At 38.6% G+C, this 21361-nt stretch overlaps 1 protein-coding gene across 2 annotated transcripts in view; it reads right to left on the reverse strand.

Annotated features, from left to right (window-relative positions):
* Window positions 1-18918, reverse strand: part of LOC121410914 (transcription cofactor vestigial-like protein 4) — a 30947-nt gene extending 12029 nt beyond the window's left edge. The window contains exon 1 of one of the 2 annotated variants that reach the window (XM_041603297.1): window positions 18528-18918. In XM_041603297.1, the coding sequence (XP_041459231.1) occupies window positions 18528-18591 (64 nt within the window). In that variant the 5' untranslated portion in view covers window positions 18592-18918. Of the gene's footprint in view, window positions 1-10253; window positions 10734-18527 lie in introns of those variants that run through there. The other variant, XM_041603296.1, reaches the window with a different exon arrangement.
* Between the last annotated feature and the right edge of the window lie 2443 nt (window positions 18919-21361).

Consider the following 21361-nt stretch of genomic DNA (forward strand, 5'->3'; position numbering starts at 1 on the left):
TTCGACTAACGGGCACGGTAAAGACATCCACCGTAGACCACTCCGCACAAGGAGGGAGCGGCGGAGACGCCCGCAAGATTGACCCACATAGAGGGCAGTCTATAAGATAGACAGTTAGAGCTCGACCGATGGTCTGGCGGTGTACAGTTTGGTGTGAACTCGCCGACCCGGTACGGTGGGTGTGCCCAGAAAGTAGGCATAGAATGCCGACAGAGAATCCTGGGGCTTTAAACAAGTTTGAACGCGCGTACATAGCCAACAATCTCATGAGATGTACGGCGGTTACTTTCCTCCGAGATGATGTTTACCCAACCGGGAAAGACTCGGGGAACAGCTGTGAATGTCAACAGGAGGGATATCTAGCATATGAAAAGCTGATTCCTTCCACGTATTCGGTGCGGGTGCTGCCGGCGGTGTCCGGGGGGACGACCGGTGATGGCAGCTCGGGCAGGGTTCGTACGAGCCGCCCGAATACGAGACAAATAGGTTAACATAACCATAATGCACCGGGTGGTGAAGGCATAGCGATTATTAAGCACAGGAGAACTTTTAATCGCCGTGACATTCAGATCCGATATACATACTCATAAGCTCGGAGAGCTATGAGATAGTGAGACATACCGCTGAGCGGTGATGGTGCTCATATCAGAGTCGCCCTCTCTTCAGCGGCGATCGCTGGAGAACGGATGTCTGTACTAGCCCTGACTCTGGCGTTGCAAGGGTAGGAGCTAAGTAAGACAGGGCACCCTTACTTTCGACTAGAAAGTGAGGTTCAGGCCAGAAAAGCGACGGTCCCGTCGCCTGGGCGGACGGTCCGCGGACGTGATAGGTTGTCCTCTCAAAGCAGCCAAACATTCTCACGAGAGAAGTGCGGCATGCGGTATGTAAGAGATTCATACCTCCAATCTACGGGCCCGCTTAGGGGGAAGAATGGAGAGAGTTACCGCTGAAGGAGTCGTCGCCGTATGTGAGCTTGACGTAGAGGGCGAATTCGGGAGAACCTGCATAATAATCGCCCCCCCCCCTGCCTCTGCCTTCTCGCTAGCCTCGAGAGGCTTGAAAATTTCGAGACGGCGGCGCCGGAGCCTGGCGCTTCCGGGCAGCAGCAGAGCGGGGGTGGGTTTACACCCACGGAGCTGGCGGCTTCCTCGTCGTAGGAGCCGCCTCGTCTAGAGCGACCCCGTCACTCTCCGAGACCCCCAATTCGGCCGATTGAGCTCGGAGCGCCTGAAGAGGCGGGGCGAGAAAATATGGACTCCCTTGCTTCATCAATACCCCCACTCGGAGGGTAGATGTGAGGTAGATACTTGTCAAGCAGCGCCTGAGCGCTTACTGAAAAGTCGACCGCGGGATAGGTGTTGTCCTCGTAAAGGGAGTCTCGCTCTATGGACTGAACCGGGGGGTTGTCCAGTAAGCGCCGGGGTGGCCCCGCGTGTCGGCTGGGACACGTGCTCTGAGATCGACGAAAATGCTGGAAAGCACACGCGATCTTGGGGCACCCGGTTAGTCGGTGCACTGGCTGGCGATTTAACAGAATCGCTCGAGGATTTCCCGGGTGTCTGGTGGTTATTGCCCACTTGTCTCGCTTGATGCTCAGGGGCATCAGCGGGGTGAGTAGACGTCGAGGGTGGGGTGAACCCGCACTACTCGAAAGCAGAATGTAGCAGCATGAATAGCTGTAACATCTGACCACCGACACAAGGGTCTGAAGGAGGGACGCCCATGGCAACAGGGCTGGCCGACCTCACCTTCGACCTCTTCTTCTTCGCGGCCTCCGCCGGTGTGGCCGGGGCAGAAGAAGGCACAAGAGGCACGGGTGATTTCTTACGATTTGCCGCCCCTGGCAGGGCGGCCGTCAACAACGAAACTTCACCCGAATCTGACGGGGTCAGATTGTGGTCACAGTCTGATGTGTGACGCCTCTCGCGGTAGCAGAATGTAGCAGCATGAATAGCTGTAACATCTGACCACCGACACAAGGGTCTGAAGGAGGAACGCCCATGGCAGCAGGGCTGGCCAACCTCTCCTTCGACCTCTTCTTCTTCTTCTCTTTCTGCGGGCTCCGCCGGCGTGGCCGGGGCAGAAGAAGGCATGAGAGGCACGGGTGATTTCTTACGATTTGCCGCCCCTGGCAGGGCGGCCGCCGACAATGAAAATTCACCCGAATCTGACGGGGTCAGATTGTGGTCACAGCCCGATGTGTGACGCCTCTCGCGGTAGCAGAATATAGCAGCATAACATGTATGACTGTAACATCTGGCCACCGATAAGAGGGTCTGAAGGAGGAATGCCCATGGCAACAGGGCTGGCCGACCTCTCCTTCGACCTCTTCTTCTTCTTCTTATTTTGCGGGCTCCGCCGGCGTGGCCGGAGCAGAAGAAGGCACAAGAGGCACGGGTGATCTCTTACGATTTGCCGCCCCTGGCAGGGCGGCCGCCAACAACGAAACTTCACCCGAATCTGACGGGGTCAGATTGTGGTCACGATCAGATTGTGGTTACAGTCTGTGTGACGCCTCTCGCGGTCAGGGGCTGGGCGATCTCTCCCGATGCTGTCAACAGAGGACGACTTATACGGCAGAGATCCTGACCTGTGCCGGGGGGAGAGAACCACACTCTCCCTCCGGACTTCTGGTGACCCGGTAGCCGGTGGGTCGCATAGCCCTATGGGTGCTGCGGCGGCAGGACCTAGTTTAGGCTTGGAAGCCTTGGCTACCACTTTTTCCTTTGTCCGAGACCGTGGCACCACAGTCTCGGCCTTCCTTCTCTTAGCATCCGACCGCAAATTCGGAATGCTGATCGACGCACCCTCATACTCACCGCCGCTGGGCGCTCACCGCGGCGTCCTTCCTGCTCGCCTGGAGGCGGCCGACTTCTGTAACTTGCAATCGGGACGGTCCCCGTGGAGGGCACCAGGTCCTCTGGGGCTGTGTTAGTCCCATTCAAAGATACCTCTCTCTACCCTGAAAAAGGAAAAACAAGAATTTTTCTTTTTCTTTTTTTTTACAAAGATCTCGTAGATTAAAGGTGGAGACCGGAGTGGTCTTTCCCTCCTCCTAAAAGGAGTTTGTTTGAGCAAACAGAACAAAACAAGAGGGGAGGGGTAGGGAGGAAGAAAAAACTAAGAATAGTTTAGGTATCTGCCTGTAAGAAAATAAAAAGGAGGTCGGAGACTTTGAAAAAAGAAACTCCTACAATGTTCCCCTACTATATTCTCTTTTTTGTGCCCGAAGGAAAAATTCGAAACAAAAATTCAAAATTGAATGCAAGTTCAGAAGAGAACGAACTTTCCACCTGCGAAGAAACACAAAAACAAGCATTTCAGAGCAGGAAGAAAAGGGATTGAGAGACAAATAATTCCAGATAAGAGAAATTTTACGATAATTTCCAAGAGGAAAAAAAAAAGTAACCTCCTGTGGAAAGGTAAAGAAATTCAGAACAGAAGGAGGAACGTCTCTAGTAACGATTCCAAGAGGAAGAACGACACAGTAAATCCTCAAAGGGAATCGTAGAGCCCGCCTGTCGAAATAAAAAATATATAAGACTAGGAGGGAAGAGGGAATTGAACGAAGAAAACAATTCCGGGACAGGTCAAAAAAATTTCTAACAGGAAGGAGACCCCACCTGTAAAGAACAAAATTTTTTTTTTTTTTTTTTTTTTTGGGGGGGATTGAATAACCAAACAATCATCAGGTATAATTGCGTAAGCCGAATTAAACAATCCCCGAAGCGTCTGTGAATAAAATATTAATCAAGAATTTTATTCAGAACAGAAAGGAAAAGGAATTGAGCTTTAGGATGCGCCTGTGAATAAAATATCAATCAAGAAATTTATTCAGAACAGAAGGAAAAGGAATTGAGCTTTAAGATCCGCCTGTGAATAAAATATCAATCAAGAAATTTATTCAGAACAGAAGGAAAAACGAATTGAGCTTTAAGATCCGCCTGTGAATAAAATATCAATTAAGAAATTTATTCAGAACAGAAAGGAAAGAGAATTGAAGAATTAATCAATCAATAATCAATCGAAAATCTTAATAAATCAATTCCAGAAAGCAAGGAAGGAACAGAGTTGAAGATCCCAACCTGCAAAAAGAAATAACAATAACACCCTCGACAACAAAGTGTAGAGGCTGTCTAGAAATTAATTCAAAAACGGCACCAAAAGCCACCACGCTTTGAACGTGAAGAACAATAACCAAGACAGGTGGTGAAGGCTTGCTGCCACGTAGGCAGGCCAAGCCCGGTGCCTCGCGAACGCGCTAGCGATGCGGCGCGACGAGAACTCAAACGTTAGAAAAACAATTTAAGTGTCACCAAAAACACGTCTAAAAAGTCACGCCAAGTGTAAATTCTGAACACAATCTTACACACAAATGGAAAGATTGAAATTAAAAGGGAGAATGCACCACAGATAAGCGAAAATAATATACCAAAGCTCAAAAAGATTTGAGCTCTTAGGAGACTTATCTGAGCACGTCTTGACAGGTGGCTTGCCGAAAGCAAAAGAGGGAGATGGACGCTAATTGCGCGGTGATCATGGGTAGTAAGCCTGAACGGGAGAGGGCGCGCTCGCGCTTTTTAAATCCTTGGGAGTTCTATTCGGGTATGGCAGTCCAGAGGGCTGAACTAGCAAATCAAGTAGATGTATGGAGTTATTGAAGTAAATCAATGTTGATATACAGAGAAACTCCAATCAGTGCACTGTAGTACACCCATGCTCTGTTAAAATGTTTGGGTTTTTTTCTAAAAAATCGGAACAATTGATGTAAAAAACAGTGTATCAAAGTAAATAAGAGTACAGAATGTCAGAATCAGCAAAATGCTACATTTTCTTGCTCAATGCAAATATTGATAAGCTGTTATTCAATGCTATGTTTTTGTGAAGGACATGTATGTTTATAAAATCTGGATATATTCAGGTATTTAGGACATTTATTCATACAGTATACATATATAAACCCTTTCAAATGCAAACCACCATGGAGTTCAAGAAATTTTGACACAAAAACGGGATCATTAGTAGTACTAGAGAGCATTCTGAATGCAGTGATATATGAAAAATACCTTCTTTGACTTAATTTTTGTGCATTGTGGAATCCTTAGTAGCAGAGCCCAGCCCTCGTGTCAACACGATTGACAATAGCCTGGCATTTTTGTGCACCTCTTCTATGTATTTTATTTCCTTTGTTGGAAGGCTGGTATGTGAAGAATTCCTAATGACTAGCGTTATTGATTCACAGACAATGAATATGAACCAGAGATCTATAAAAACCAAGCATAACTACAGCATGAAGGAGATAAAGAACCGTAGCAAAGATGGTACTATCATATGGTAGGGTCCACGGTACTATGATCTTTGGAAGAAAAATGTTAGTGTTACGTTTTGCTAGGTCCATCAAGTATTAAACAGTTTGGACAAACATATCCCCCAATCAGAATAAGATTTTATTTATTATGTTTGAAATAAAATTGCCTTAATGTGATTATGCATATTAAGAAAGTGTCATTGATTACCTGTTATCACCAGGAAAATTTACTTGGAACTGTAAACTTGAAATTGTAACTTAATATTCATTGGGGTTTTATTCTTTGTTTTATAGTGCTATGAAATAATCCTATGGGTCCTACAGTACACGCATATAAATGTTCAGCTTTATTCACTTATGGTGTTCACACATTCATATATTTCAGTCAGAAGGGAAAAATGAATTACAATCAGGAGGTATCCTAATCTATTTTCAGATTTCTTATCATCTCAAATCAAGTGAGAATCAATCATTTATAGATCCCCTCATTCATCCTTTTAAGAAACAAAATTATAGGAAATAAATACAAAACATACAGCCCTTTTTGGAATCATGTATGATATGGTGCTCATTTCATGGATGTCCAAATGTAGTGTTGTGATTAAAACTTCCATGTCGGAAAAGTGCATGTATCATGGTCCTACTTTTAAACCCCCTTTTCTTCTTGCTGTACTGAACTTAGTCATAATCATCATAAAACAGATGTATTTCCTGCCAATTTTCATTTGATTCCATCCCTTATCCATGACTTCACTGAAAAAAATTACCTCTATATCCAGGAGTGGAAACATTAAAGCATCAAATTAAATTCAACTTGACTGTACATCCGAACAATACAATGAAGGGAGAGAAATAACAAATAGAGTTCAAATTCTTAATCTTACTATATTTGATGTACAAGGAAATGGATCTTTGAGTATTGCTAAAATGAAATGAAGATCAAATATAAGATAAGAAATATTGAGGTATATAATAGACAGGGGAAAAAATCAATATCAATAAAATCTTGGTGAAAATACTTATATCTATAAGAGTAAAATTCACCCAGCAAAATACAGAAAATTTCATCAAAATTTGATAAATAAGTTATTTAATTTCTAAGTGCAGCAATATTTTATGAAAACATTTCAGGGGCAGCAATCCTTGGGGGGGCACCCACTTTTTGAAGCACTGAAAAGGTGTCTTTTTTACACAAGAAAAATCCACCCTGATGAACTGTGCCCCTTTCACCCGAGAAACTCATTTCATGTTTGAGCAAGTGCCCCAATGCCTTCCTATAAAGTGCCCTTTCTCGAATCAGTGCCCATTTTTACCCAAGAAAAGTGCCCCACGAACGTGATCTGTGCCCCTTTTTCCTATGGAAGACCTGTTTTAGGTGTTACCGAGTGCCCTTTCTAGTATACATGCCCCTTTTTTTTAGTGAAAATGCTCCCTCTCGAGCGTGTTCTGTGCCCCTTTCAACTGAGGACCTGTTAAAGCCCCCTTGCCTTCCTGTAAGTGCCCTTTCTCAAATCAGTGCCCCTTTTTACCCAAGAAAAAAGTCCCACACCAACGTGTTCTGTGTCCCTTTCACCTGAGAATGACCAGTTTTATGTGTGAGCAAGTTCCCCATTGCCTTCTTGTAAGGGCCCTTTGTCGATTCGAATTAATTCAAGAATTGCAATTCTTATGTATTACAAACAACCTTTAACAAATCATGCAATTTAATCAGCAGTTCTCTTAATTAAAATTTACTCTGTGAAATTTCTTTTGCCATCGGAAATTCCACATGTCTTCAAAAAGAATACCTCCAAAAATGTGAATTTAGATGAAAGCAATATCAAACATGGCATATTATTTGATTGAACTTCTTGTTTCTGTCAAGCCAAATTTCCCCTTGTTTTGAAAGAAGGAAATTAGGCAGAGCTAACAACATGTAGATGAGGATTTGTACTTCCTACTCCTTCTTCCTACATTTTGGAATGCATCCAAACTCTAAAAATGAATAAAAAACATGCAACCATGAATTAGGTTAGTATAAGTTAAAATTGCAACTATAAAATATAGAATGGAACATAAATTGGAGTAGATATAATTTATACTAGTAGGAGGGAAAAATCATACCAGTGTTCTGATGTTACTTACAAACCTAATGGTAAAAAAAATGAATTTTTTTACCACCATACCAAAGATATGAAAAATTAAATGTTGGGAATTTTGTATGACATGGAAAATGTATTAAAGCATAGTACATGTTTACACCCCACTGGAGCCGGATGGATACCCCGCCCCTACCCCCCCCACACACACACACACAAATCTGGAACCCTCTACCATGCATCCATTTTTGCTATGCCCCATCCCATCTCTTTTTCTTTCTATCCATCAATGTAATTTACTATTTCCAAGGGGGTGGGGGTATTTTTGCTGCTTTATCACAAATGTTGGTCTGTGTACCGTGGACATATTCACCATTGGAATATTTCACACGATGTACACAACCTGAATCCAAGGTATTTAATTCATGTATGACTCACACGCTCACTATGATTGTCATGTCATCTCAACACCATACAAAAACCACACATTACATACATGTACATGTAACGTAGGTAGTGTAATGTAGTGTAGTGTAACCGAGCAAATTAAATGTTCAGCAGAGAGAACAAATGCTATGTCCATCTACACCCTCAAAATATTCAAGAATTACCCAGAGGGATATGGATTATCTTTTTTCTCCCTTTCTTCATATTGGTTTAGAGTTTAGAGGTTTAGAGGTTTAGAGCCCATCGGGAGGCATTATGATATATATATATATATATATATATATATTTACAATTGGCTCCTTTTAATAACCAAAATATTCCTTCCATTTAATCCAAAGACCAATTATAAATTAGTTCATCAATTGCATGATCATCATTATTTTCGGGGTTTTTTTAATGATCAAAATGGATGCTTAATGCACTACAATAGTAAATGCAATGCAACAAAATATATCAAAACCATATGGACCCCTTGTAATATGAGATTTGAAAATAGTATACATGTAGCTTATAGTACAGTAAATAATCTATACACCAGCAAACTAAAAAGCATGGTTGGTACTTAATGTAAAATTTTAAATCCCTATGGTTGTGTGTACACTGTATGGTCGAGAGCAGATCAATCATTCTCAATCATTATCGCGCATATTCTACATTGAGCAGTTGTAGAGTTTATCATTGGAATTAAAATCTACAAGTGATGCTTATTTTGCGATTTTGTCCGGCTGACAGTATATATTCCATTTCATTCATGAAAATTTCTGTACAAGTATGTATGGTGCATGCAGAGTTAAAGCACACCCATACACATACATCAAAAGACATGCAGACACACAAACTGTCATACACATTGCTCATGTAGCAGCAGCAGCATCCACCTATCATCCACTCTCCGCATCGGTATGCATCAATTATGAATCCCTTTTCTCTCATTTCTTGTTCCACCTCTCCAAGTCGCCATCTGACGAGGAGAGACAGACACATTGGCAACAGTGACGCTGAAGAAAAATGAGTCATCTTTTTCAATCATAATGAAAAAAGAGCTAATTTATGCATCTTGTCTTCCCACTCCAGTAGCGAGAGTGAATGCATAGCTAGAAAGCTAGGCATTTGTCTATTTCATTATATCTAAAACTCACTTTACATGTAATGTACACAACCATCCATTTTTACAATTATTTTAGTTTTGCCTGGAAGGCACTATATTTTTGGGCAACCAACTTCTTTAAAGTATATAAAAATTCAAATTCTAGAAAATAAAAAGGAAATCTCAAATCTATTCCTTGATCCTGCAAAGTAGTACTCTGTAGACTGTTGTGGAGCTTGCCCCATCCATTTTGGATTTGACACTATTTTTGCCTAACTTGTTCTTGATTTAAAAAAAGTAGCCCCACTAGTTTAAGGTCCCAAATAAACTATCTAGGCCCCATCTTACAAAGAGTCACGACTGATCCTGTCGATCGTAACCCTATTGAAATCCATCAGTGTCATAATTTATTTCTTTAGGAAATTTGCACAATGTCCTTTGAAAACAAAGAGAAGCGTACAGAATGGTCAAGAAAATAGTTAATGTATGAATATGAACATACCTCATAACTAGAAAATATTTTGAAGAAACATGTATTTTAAGTGTTGAGTTTGCTGGCTTTCCATAGTTGTAATTGATTGGATCAATCATGACTTTTTGATGATAACTAGAAAATATTTTGAAGTAACAAAATCATAATTTTACAGAAAGAAATAAGGAAAGATGACGCACACACAAAAAAATCCCTGCATAAATAATAATTACTATTCACATTTCACTCCCTACAAGTAAACTAGCTAGAGGCATAAGTTTTGTCGGACTGACACTAATTGATGTGGTCAATACTTGACGCATGCGCGATTAACTTTGTCCCCATACCAGTTACATGTAACACTTTTTTTTTTTTGAAATCTGAGGAGCAGTTTTGCCTGTTATCTTTTCTTTAGTGCCCTGCTGCAAAGCCAATCCTGAACACTGAATAATAAAATGAATAAAAACAAGAACGCCGAGGTAATGATATCCATGTCCCTAATTTGGAAGCACATAGAGATGTGATATGCACTATACAAGAAACGTTTATTTATTATCATAAGAATACATGCATTTGCTTGTTTGTAAATCAAGTTGCTATAAGCTAATAAACAATTTTCGGTTATATTTGATAAACTTCTAAGCCACATATATCTCTATACAAAAGCAAAATAAAATGAAAGAAATATAAATATATTGACTCAATAAATGACATTTTAAAAAACCCAGAGAAAGTATTTTCACTATTTGACCCCATCAGCAACAACAATGTACATGAATGGGAATCTAGGACTACTCTTTGTCGTTCCCTCTAGTCTTCCTATGAAAATAAGATAATTTAGTTGTCAAAAGGTTAACCTACCTGTTGGAGGAGATAAGTAGGGTAGATGGAAAGCATTGAAACATGTCAAGAATGGCGCATAGCTCATTGTTTCCATCTTGCCACTTCAGAAACAAAGGCGAGGTTTCTAGAAAATGTAAAAAACAATTGCTAGAAGATAGGCCAGGTCAACTGAACCCAAGATCTTGGTCTAAATGGTCTTTAACCTGTGGTCTTGATGATCCACAGCAAGTTGTGATGAAAGAATCACCACAGATTAGATGCAATCAGGAGATACTCTAGGCTCCAGGAATATCAAAGCCACAACATACACCCACAGAGATTGAAACAGGTCGCAGGAAGTGGATCCCTCGAAGAATTCAATAAAAAACACACTACCGACCATTCCATCAGCATCTTTTAGCACTGGCACACACTTGGTCTGTGGTTCCGTCCCAAAGTTCTGATCCAACCACCACCGTTACTACTACCACCTCATCAGTCTAACTAACCATGGCATTGAACATCCAATCAGGAGCAGGCATCTTCTGCGAGCATCCCTTGCAAGTAATGAAACAAAATTCTTACAGGCATCAACTTGTTTGATAGTCTTGGTTCCCCATACCGGTCTTCATCAGAAATGGATTGTGGAGTATAAAGAAAATGTAAAAGAAAGTGGATCCCTACATTGTAACATTAAATTGTGAAAATGATTTGAAATAATCAAAGGAGATACTTTTCAATGGCTGATGATAGAATTAACCATCTTTATTATGAATTATCAATATAAAACAATTTTTGTATTCTCATAGTACCAAAAAAGTTATTTATGTCATGGAGCTTGTTTAAAACTGACTGGATCAATTGCTGTTGCTCACTGGGAGTCAGTGTGCTACTTGAACTTGGAGATAAGGTAACAAATAGTATATGAATCTACGATTACAATAAAATACAATGCTAAACCTTCTTCTTTGTTGAAGACTTCACTTACACAAGCCTTCTCACACAGACTAGAAAGATGAAATGGCAAAGCCTGGGAAGTGGAATCCACAGATGCCAGGGATTGCGACCAACCCCAAAATACCACTGCTTGCTCGCTTGTGATCCCACCAGGCCTCCTGTGTAGTGACAACACTTGACCAGTTTTAACAAAACATAAGAACTGCCGTACTAAAATCGGTACCAGGAATAGCATTCCCCTTCCTAATCATGCAGGCAAAAAAATGTGAATGTAATAATCTGGGCGCCGGAACACAAAGTTAAGCGATTAATCGCTAAATGAAATGGCCTATCAAGATCATTATTGAATGCGCATTTTGCTCAGTACACAGACAAGGATCCAATCAAAACTCTTCTTTCAAATTGGCGATTAATCTTTAACCTTTGTATTACGTGCCCCTGATCCCTCTGGAGGGGGGAGAGAAATACAAGCGTATACTTGTGTGATTGCAAACTTATTCTCAATCCCGAATGGAGTGGTACTGAAACTTACAGGTAAAAAGCATAGGCCTAAATAAATATGGGATTTCAGGCATGTTCATAGTAAGTCAAAGAATGCCACCGAAACATTCAGAAAATGAATAAAACGATTTGCTCAACGGCATGATGTGCAATATCAGCAAATAATAGGAATGGGAAAAATACTTTTTTTTACCCACAATCACCCTAACCACGGACCTAACACAAATTTGAAGTCATGTCTCAGACTGCAACCAGTGAAACCAGGTCCAAACACCAGCTAGCTATGCAAATGGCAATCTGTGCTATGCCAAGAATGTAGGGGTCATCCCAACATCCCTGGATACCAGATCTTAACAACAGCTTGAGGGCTGACGAGGTGAAAGTTGAAAGCGCACTTCCCCGGTAGGCGTGCTGAATGAATAAAGAAAAGCGTAAGCACACATACAAGCAACTGGAGGAAGCCTTACCGATAATATAGATCAAAGATTGCTTAATTTTCAAACCAAGCAAAGTAATAGATGAAAAAGTAACATTGTATTATATATATATATATATATATCCATCAAAATGTAGCAGTATCAATCATACTATCATGATATTTACAGTGAAAGTGTCTAAGATAGAGAGCTGTGCTACAAGACTACAGGGTGTACATTTTAAAAACTCCCCTGGTTCAAATGTCCAGGTTAATCGTGAAATATTTGGGGCCACATGGGTTTGGTTAGCTTGAAATTGTCCATGTTTTTCAAATGAGCAAATTACCTGCATTCCGAAACTTCTCTCCGTAAGCCCCCTATTGCTTGGCTAAAGATTTCTATCAAATTCCCTCCAAATGGTTTTGATGCAGAAGGCACCAGTCAAAGCTTAAATTTGTAGTATAATTCTAGAATCTCCTGGGGGCATATATACAAAATTGTGTCAACATCCAAAAATTTGCAAAGGCAAACAAATTAGTAACACAACAATGTGTCTTTGATTGGACGATCCTTTCACAGAAAGAAAATTTAAACTTACAAAAAGAGACAACATTCTACTCTCATTTTAGGGTTAGGTTTTCAATCATATTCTTAATCAATGATTAGCAAAATTTCTATGGATTGATTTATTCATTGATACAATATACACAACAAATACAATATTAATACAAATGATTGTTACATAATTGTTCAAAATTGATAGCCTCTATCAATTCAGGAGGAACTCAAGATTAAACTACAAACCATAAAAAGGTAGAGGATCAAGAACCCTCTGACACAGTAGAGCCGCGGCACCAGCCAAATTTGCAGGTGCAGACGCGCTTGGGATTATTTATTCATGGCGTCATAACCGTAATGCATCAATGCCTCGCTCAAGCAGGAATCGCTCTTCTTGCGATGATGGAGACGGGGTTTACTGAATTTTTTGTCGTTAAAAGTAAACAAGCTAACAAAGTGTCATCACAGATCCAGGGGTGGGGGCCAGGATCTGATCTTCTGATTATAAGGATCTGGGAACCCTGGGCCCACCCCAAGAGACTCTAATGAATATACATGTATGTACATGTATCTCACAGAATGGATGCAATTTTTTCATATCATTCATAGATGTCCATTCTGCCAGCATGCAAATTTCCAAGTTCTTATTCAAACATCACTCCAATTTCTAAATTATCAATTGATTCATAATTCTGTTATGGGTGAGAAGCTTCTGTTCTTCCCTTTAAACCATATGTACAGGTATACTAGTACGTGTAAACTATTAATTCAACTTTTTCTCTCCAAAATAAAATCCTTTTTTTTCGGGGGGTTCACATTTTGTTATGAATTATACCCAGCTTTGGTTCTGTCATAATATCCCCCCCCCTTCACTCTCTCTTTGTCCCCCCCCCCCTCCACCCAAAATAAACCTTTATTCCCCCATAAATTTCCCTTTTTTGTCTGTATTATCACCATCTGATATTTTGTCCCCCCCCCCATACCTCTCTCTATTTCCCTCTGCTGTTCTCTCTCCTCTAAAGTGGCAATTTCCTTCCTTTTACTAATAATTTCTCTCAGCATTTCATGGACCCACTGCCAATGTCACTGGTTCACATTTGGTTGGAAATCCCAGGCGAGTTGCTGATAGATTAAACAGGATCTTCCCCAAACACACTATAACGCAGTATTACTGCGATTTATTGAATAATTCACAAGTGTAATAGAAAGGTTGCTGGCCATGTGATCATTACACATAAAAGTGTAGTTTATATGAAAAAGCTATTGGAAACCTCAATATTTTCCTCCAATTTATACATATCCCCCTCATGAACTGCTAAACACATCTACATGTAGGCTAATATTCCTTATCCCTTTCCCCCAAAAACCCTAATAAACAGATTTTTTTATCATTGATAAACTGTAGGTCTACATGTATATTTGAAAATAAAACTGAAAATCAGTGAATTTACAAAATAATGATTGACCCCCAGGTCCCCAGGGATATTTCTTGAAATAGCATGACTAAAGTATTATTTGTGAAATAAGGTACATGTATAATTAAAAAAAAATGTATCCAAACATGAACCAGGCTTCTGGCACAATTCCACTCAGACCCCACTTAGTCCCCTATCCCCTGTAAATCAATAATACAAATTTAAGCAATCTAAAACAATTTTCCTCTGAAGTGCCAAATTGCTTGCAATTAACTGAGTACTCTTTCTCACATAAATGGAAATGTAATATGCAAACTACAATGCATGCGAAAATTGCAAATCCCATTTCAACAGTCTCCTTTAAGTTTGCAGGAAAGAAAATTACAGCGGAAATGGTTAATGTTGGTGCAAACTTGGATGATTTTTCAATATGACTGTGCTCGTGAGGGGAGTCTTACAGGCATCAGCTAAAATTTGAATAGGAAAGGCAGATGATGTAGATTATTTTTCCTTGTGTTCAAGTTCAAAGTAATGTGTGCAGTCTATCGTATACAGTAAAGTGATAGTGTGAAGTAAATGTGAATTAAGAAAAAAGCTGCAACTCTTTGGATTTTGATGGTCATGTGACCATCTTGGATTTCCATGGATGCTGACATATTTCTTCTCAGTATACAAGTCGTGACAGTGAGTTATTTCTCACCAATACGCCAAGAAACAAAACTGATTCCTACAGAACTATACATGCTCACATACTTGACTTCATGCACCCCCCCCCCCTCCCTCCCGAAGGCACCACTTGATTACTTAATTCAAGGTTTGTTTTAAATTTTCAAAGCAAGCAATTAATTGATATTTTATTTTACCAAATTTTGTTACATTGTGACTTTCAGGAATTCAAGGAAATCTGCTTCAATCCTGAAACAAGGAGAAATCGGACAAGACACTAAAAATTCCATTATGTAGTAAAAAAAAAATATGTAAACCTGCTGATCTCAAATGAACAACACCTTCACAAGCATGATATGAGAAGAAAAAATTTAGGATGCAATCTTTCTCTTCTGGCTTTGGCTTCAATTATCATGTTTACATGTCATGGTGTATAAAGAAAAAAAAAACAATACACAGAGAGAGCATTTAATATGATGGTTAAATTCAAATTATGACAAAGATAATATTAATGAAATATCATATCCATCTTCATTGATTTCTGGGGTCCTTTGTTTATTTCATCAATATAAATTTTATTTTTTTTCATCTCTATTTTACACATGACATATGCCACATATAAGGGTATAATGTACATTATATTTTTTCACTCTCATTTTTACGCCCCCTCACAGTTAGTAAACTCCCATTCTGTTCCATCTCACATACCGGTATACATTTTGTTTCCATTCCACCTAAACTCCACTTGAAATATTTCTATTGTCTTGTTCTTAATATTCAAAACATTCTTCTTTACTTGCATCTTGTCACATTCTGTTTTTTGGTTTGTTTGTTCCTTTATAATCATTGTACAGTTAAACATTTGTAATTTTTTTATATGAACCTGTACAATGCATTTGTGCAGCTGTGTCTTGAACTGAATATCAACCCAATTCATCTGCATTCATCCTAGCATCTACTTTTATTGGTTTTCCTTTATTTGTCTCTTATTAATTACATGATAGATCCTTTAAAGGTCAAGTCCTCCCCAGAAAGTTGTGGATCTGAATGAATAGAGAGATATCAAACTAAATCAAAGCATATCACTGAAAAGTTAATCAAAACCATATATGTAAAATGATTAAGTTATGGCATTTAAAAGTTTTGCATATTGTTCCAAAAAAAAAAAGTTAAATAGGCCGCCGTGGCCGATATGCACTACAGTACTCAAAAATGAGAGAGTAATTGATGTCCCTCACTCACTATTTCTTTTGTTTTTTATATTTCAATTTCTACAGATTTGACAATATGGAGCAACTTGACTGAACCACATAATGTTAAAACAATAATTTCACATATTCAGGGGCTAATAAATGTTAGTTTCAAAGGACAATGAGAAAATTAGAATATTTCATATTTCATCTAGTAACTTACACAAGAAAAAGTGAGTGAATGCATGTCCATGGCGTATGACATCAGTCACCTCACCAGGGTGTACATATAACTGTTTTGTGAAATTAAGTGAAACAAATTTGATTTTGATGAAACTTTCAGTGTTATGCTTGTTTGATTATTCGTTTAATTAAAACCAACTTTTTGTTTGGGTGGACTTGTCCTTTAAAGGTAGGATTTCATGGCAGTGAATTTACTTTGATCAGGTTTTTACACTGATGGTGGCCAGTTATGCAGCAAGTGAGAGAGGGCAATATGATATCTAGTCATAGCTTAGGTGGTTATTTGACTAGTACACCAGTAGTGATAATCTACCGGTACTTTTAATTGGAGATTGTTCCAAGGGGGAACCTACAAAATATGATTGCTTAAATTTAATTCAGTGTTTGTATGGTGGATAGTGAAGCATTTGCTGTGGTTCACTACTTGTCTTTCCCATACTCTTCAGCTCTTATTGGGCCTAAATTGCTATGCCAGGAAAGAGAGTTTTTACACATATAGATTCTAATCTGAATGTAGATAGACTTGCCAGATAAGCAGGAAACAAAATATGGCAAAAAGTAATCTGTAGATGAAGATTTCATCAATTCAAGTCTGTGACGCAAGAAAAGATATTTATCTCTATGTGATAGAAGAAAATAAAATGACTTATCTGAGAAGCAGAAATTCATCCTGTTTTTCTGTACAAACCTATATGGAATCATATAATTTCTAACACAACATCAAAGTCTCGAGGCCAGCAAAAGCACAAGGAAGTCTGTTTTTGAAGCCTGATAATGAACTGGAGCTTTTCTCAAGCAAAAATACCAGAACTTTAAAGTATAGCTGGTAAGCAGTTAGACAGTTGGCAGCCATCTGTTTTGAGTTTTTAAACATTTTTAAAATATTTAATTTTTCCTCCTATACACAGACGGCTCGTGATTGCGCAGCCGCCATTAGGGGGTTAACATAGCCAGGCGGCTTCTAGAGAGTAAAAATCATTTACTAACGTAAGCTTACTCTCATACGAAGCCAGGTCTTCCTGGTCATTGACCCACACGACGGAAGCCAAAACCTGAAACTTTAACCCCCGAGAATTCTACTTTCCTTCCAAAAGATCTAGCCCTAAATCATGTACATGGGATAAAACTTCATGTCCGACATTTCTACACTCTCGTTATTTTTTGAACAAAAATTCATCAAAAATATGAGAAAAATATTGTGAAAAGACGGAAGAGACTTGCCTGATCTTTAGGCCGCCATCTTACTTCCTATTGTTCTTCGCCAACGTTACCCGACGCCTGGCTAGGTTAACAATGCAAAATCCCCCGACGGGGCTCATCGAGTTTTGTCTTTATTTCATAGAAATATATAAAAACAGGACCCAAATAAAGATTGTTCCATTTTGGCCTGAAATGCACCAAAACAAAAAAAATAAACTTAAAAGGAAAAAAAAACGGTTATGGAGTTCCTGTACCAATTGAGTCATACTTTGATCTGTTATTGGTGAATGGAGCCAACGGAGTTCAGTGGAACAATCAATATAACACAGACCGAAGCTTTTGGTTTAGTATTAAGCGGTGTGATGCTTGTAAACCTTGTGGCCTATTTCCGATTGTTACGTTTATCATTTTCATATAAAGCTTTTGATTGGAATCCCGTAGAGGGGGTACAGGAGTTATTTGTCATTTTCACTTTTGGGTCCGATTTAATAGCCTGGGGCGTTTTGAAAGTCATATACTGTACGTATGGAGTGACTCCATACGTACAGTATATGACTTTCAGTCCCCAAAACGCCCCAGGCTAGGTCCGATCTGGGTCTTGATTTAAATTGGTGCTTGTCCTAGATGTTTGCTTTTGCTGGATTATGATAGTTTCTTCACCTAAATTAGGATAGTTGTGCTTTGTGGTGGCAGCAGTGGGATGAGAAAATATCATGATTTCTGTCCAAACTTTTTGGACAGTCCCGTTTGTTATTCTAATAAAATTAATAATACTAATATTACTACTAATAAAAGATAGGTCAATAGTCCTCATTATATTCATTTGTTTAAAGTTAATTTAAAAACATGATACCCCCACACATTTATAGAGAGAAGCTTGCTTGGCGATCGAGAATAGACGATTTTCCGACGCGGCATTTGATGCAGCGCACATCCCGGCATCCTGGGCGTGCTAGAGAGAGTGCGAGAGGCGTCGTCGGACTCGGAAGCAAAAACGTGCTAACAGGTTGCTATTGCACTGAATGAATGTAGAAACACTGGCAAGAGTGCCAGTGCAGTGGTAGTATAATACAACGTCTTTAAGTGTCTCGGTCTGTATGCCGTTGTTATATTTCGATAGGGATTTTGTTCTGATCTGAGAGAGTAAAGATAAATGATGAAACTCACCTTCTTTAGGATCTGTTTCAACCAGTGTAGCCGCTCGGGAGAGAACATCAAGTGGTGTCTCCATGATTGAGAATTTGCACCCCAATTCTGATCTGCTCTCGCAGCACGTATTAAACACGGAGAGAAAATAAATGTAGATTGCTAGCTGTCTGCTTGCCTGGCTGAGAAGTAAACAAAGGCAGAATCTGAAGAACAACAAAATGATGCTACACTGACTTCAAAGAAATACTAGGGAATAATCTTGTGGGACGTCTTTTGCTCAGTTAAGAAGTTGTTTCAGTGAATGATCTTTCCAAACGCACTTTACACAATGGACTTGTAATTTTTTGGCAGCGACAAACAATCGCCAGTTCGCAACGGGGATCAAACAAGTTGATAGAAAATATGCCAGGAATGAAGGAATGTGTATTGAGTGGGGCAATACCATTAATGAATAGGGATTTTCTTGGTAAGCGGGGGATGCTCAGGTATTTTATGAGTCTAATTTTATCCATATTCCCAAAAACAAAACATGTATTGAATTAAATTATTGCCTAAAAATGAATATTTTTCCATTAAAGCAATCGAATTAATTAAAATATTAACATAAAATGTACAACGAACCCTGTTGAAAAATGCATGTTTCGGAATTTCATGGGTATTGAACTACCTGAAAACAGAAAAAAAACGACCTCCAACCCTCGCCACCGAATCTTCACAACCTGTTAAAAATCGATGGATCCCTTTTCACTCAGGAATTTCCAAAGGTGCGACTATTTGTACTGCGTGCAATATTAAATACATAACCCCCCAGCCCCCCCCCCCCCTCTACCTCTAAATATTTCTGATAATTCTTATTAATTTCCATAACGTTATTTTTTCCCCTGTACCATCAAAAGGGAAAGAGAAGAAGATAATCCGGTAGAGATGGATGCCGGTTGCCAAACAATCGGGGCAAACCATGCGCTGTAGCGTATAGTAGTCGATAATATGGCTATATGGCTATAACTATATCATAACCGAACAAAATCCATAATCCCAGGTTCAGTTCAGTTCATTTTATTTCAAATTCCATATAAAAATAACATTAAGAAAATACATATATCTACACACAATAGAAACAAGGATTAAACAATAATTTGATATACATGGTATATACGAATAATGTTAACATATTGCAATTTACAGGAATTAGGGGAAAGCCAAAAAAAAGCCAGATGGCTTGTCGAGCAGGCTACCCTAGTAGGGGGAAATAAATTATTGTCAATATTGAAATAAAACCAGATATAAAACTATATTGAAATTAAATTAACAGAAGAATAGGACAGATACCACACAACCCTATACAAAGCAGCATATCTAAAATATTCAAGATGTCAGCAAATATTTCTTAAGCTTCCTTTTAAATACGTTAAGTGTTTTACAAGATCGAATTTCAATTGAAAGACTATTCCAAACTTTTGGGGCACGATGTCGAAAAGATTGAAGTGTATAATTTTTTGCAACTGGGTATAAATGATAATTTTCCCTAGTTCTTGTGTTATAAGTATGTATATTACAATTTTTATTTACCATACATGAAACTGTGCTAGGAAGAATATTATTTTCATTTTTAAATATAAGTATTGCACATTGGTAATCATTTAGATTAAATATATTAAGTACATTCAGTTGAATAAAAAGATCTTTTGTATGTGCCAAGTAATGAGAATGAGTGCATATTCTGACTACTTTCTTTTGGAGAAGATACAATGGTTGTAGTTTTGAATGATAAGTATTAGCCCATACAATATTGCAATAACTTAGGTAAGATAAGATTAATGTATTATATAAAGTCAAAAGAACTCGTTGAGGGAGAATATGACGGAGTTTGCTGATAACACCAACATTTTTTGCTACCTTATTTGTAATAGTAGAAATATGAATACTCCATGATAATTTTTCATCTATTAAAACACCTAAAAACTTTGTATGATGGACACGTTCAATAATTTTATCATTCATTTTGATTTGAAAATTATCCAAAGATTGCTGTGGTGAATTTTTTGAGTTGATATGAAAATATACATAATTAGATTTTTCTGTATTCAATAAAAGTTTATTTGAAGAGAACCAAAGTGAGACTTTCTTCAGTTCAGTATTAAGTAAAGTATTTAATGAAGAAAATGAATCACTGGAGATTAAAATGTTGGTGTCATCAGCAAACAAAATAAACTTGAGTTTGTCTGTGCAATATGGTAAATCATTGATAAAAATTAAAAATAACAGTGGGCCCAGAATGGACCCTTGAGGAACGCCACATGAAATTGAACGAGAGTCAGACAGGGTTTCATTATACGATACATATTGGGATCTATCATACAAATAATGTTTGAACCAAAGTAAAGAGGTACCTCTTACACCATAACATTGCAATTTATACAATAATATTTGAAAATCTATACAGTCGAAAGCTTTACCAAGATCAAGGAATATACCAATAGTAGTTAATTTTTTATCTAAGGCATCAATAATGTAATCATGTAATTTTATAACGGCAAAGTCAGTGGAGGAATTCTTCAAAAATCCAAATTGAGACTGGTTCAAGATATTATTTTTACATAGGAAATCATACAGTCTGGAGTAAACTATTTTTTCAAGAATTTTAGAGAAAAATGGCAAAACAGATATTGGACGATAATTGGAGACATTATGTACATCATCTTTTTTATATATGGGCGTAACTCGAGCAATCTTTAAATTAGAAGGAACAATGCCTGAAGACAAAGACAAATTAAAAATATAACACAATGGTTTTAATATCAAGTATATAATTTTCTTTATGACAATAGGACTAATACCATCGATTCCACAAG

Source organism: Lytechinus variegatus, chromosome 3 (genome assembly GCF_018143015.1).
Source record: "Lytechinus variegatus isolate NC3 chromosome 3, Lvar_3.0, whole genome shotgun sequence".
Taxonomy (NCBI): Eukaryota; Metazoa; Echinodermata; class Echinoidea; order Temnopleuroida; family Toxopneustidae; genus Lytechinus; species Lytechinus variegatus.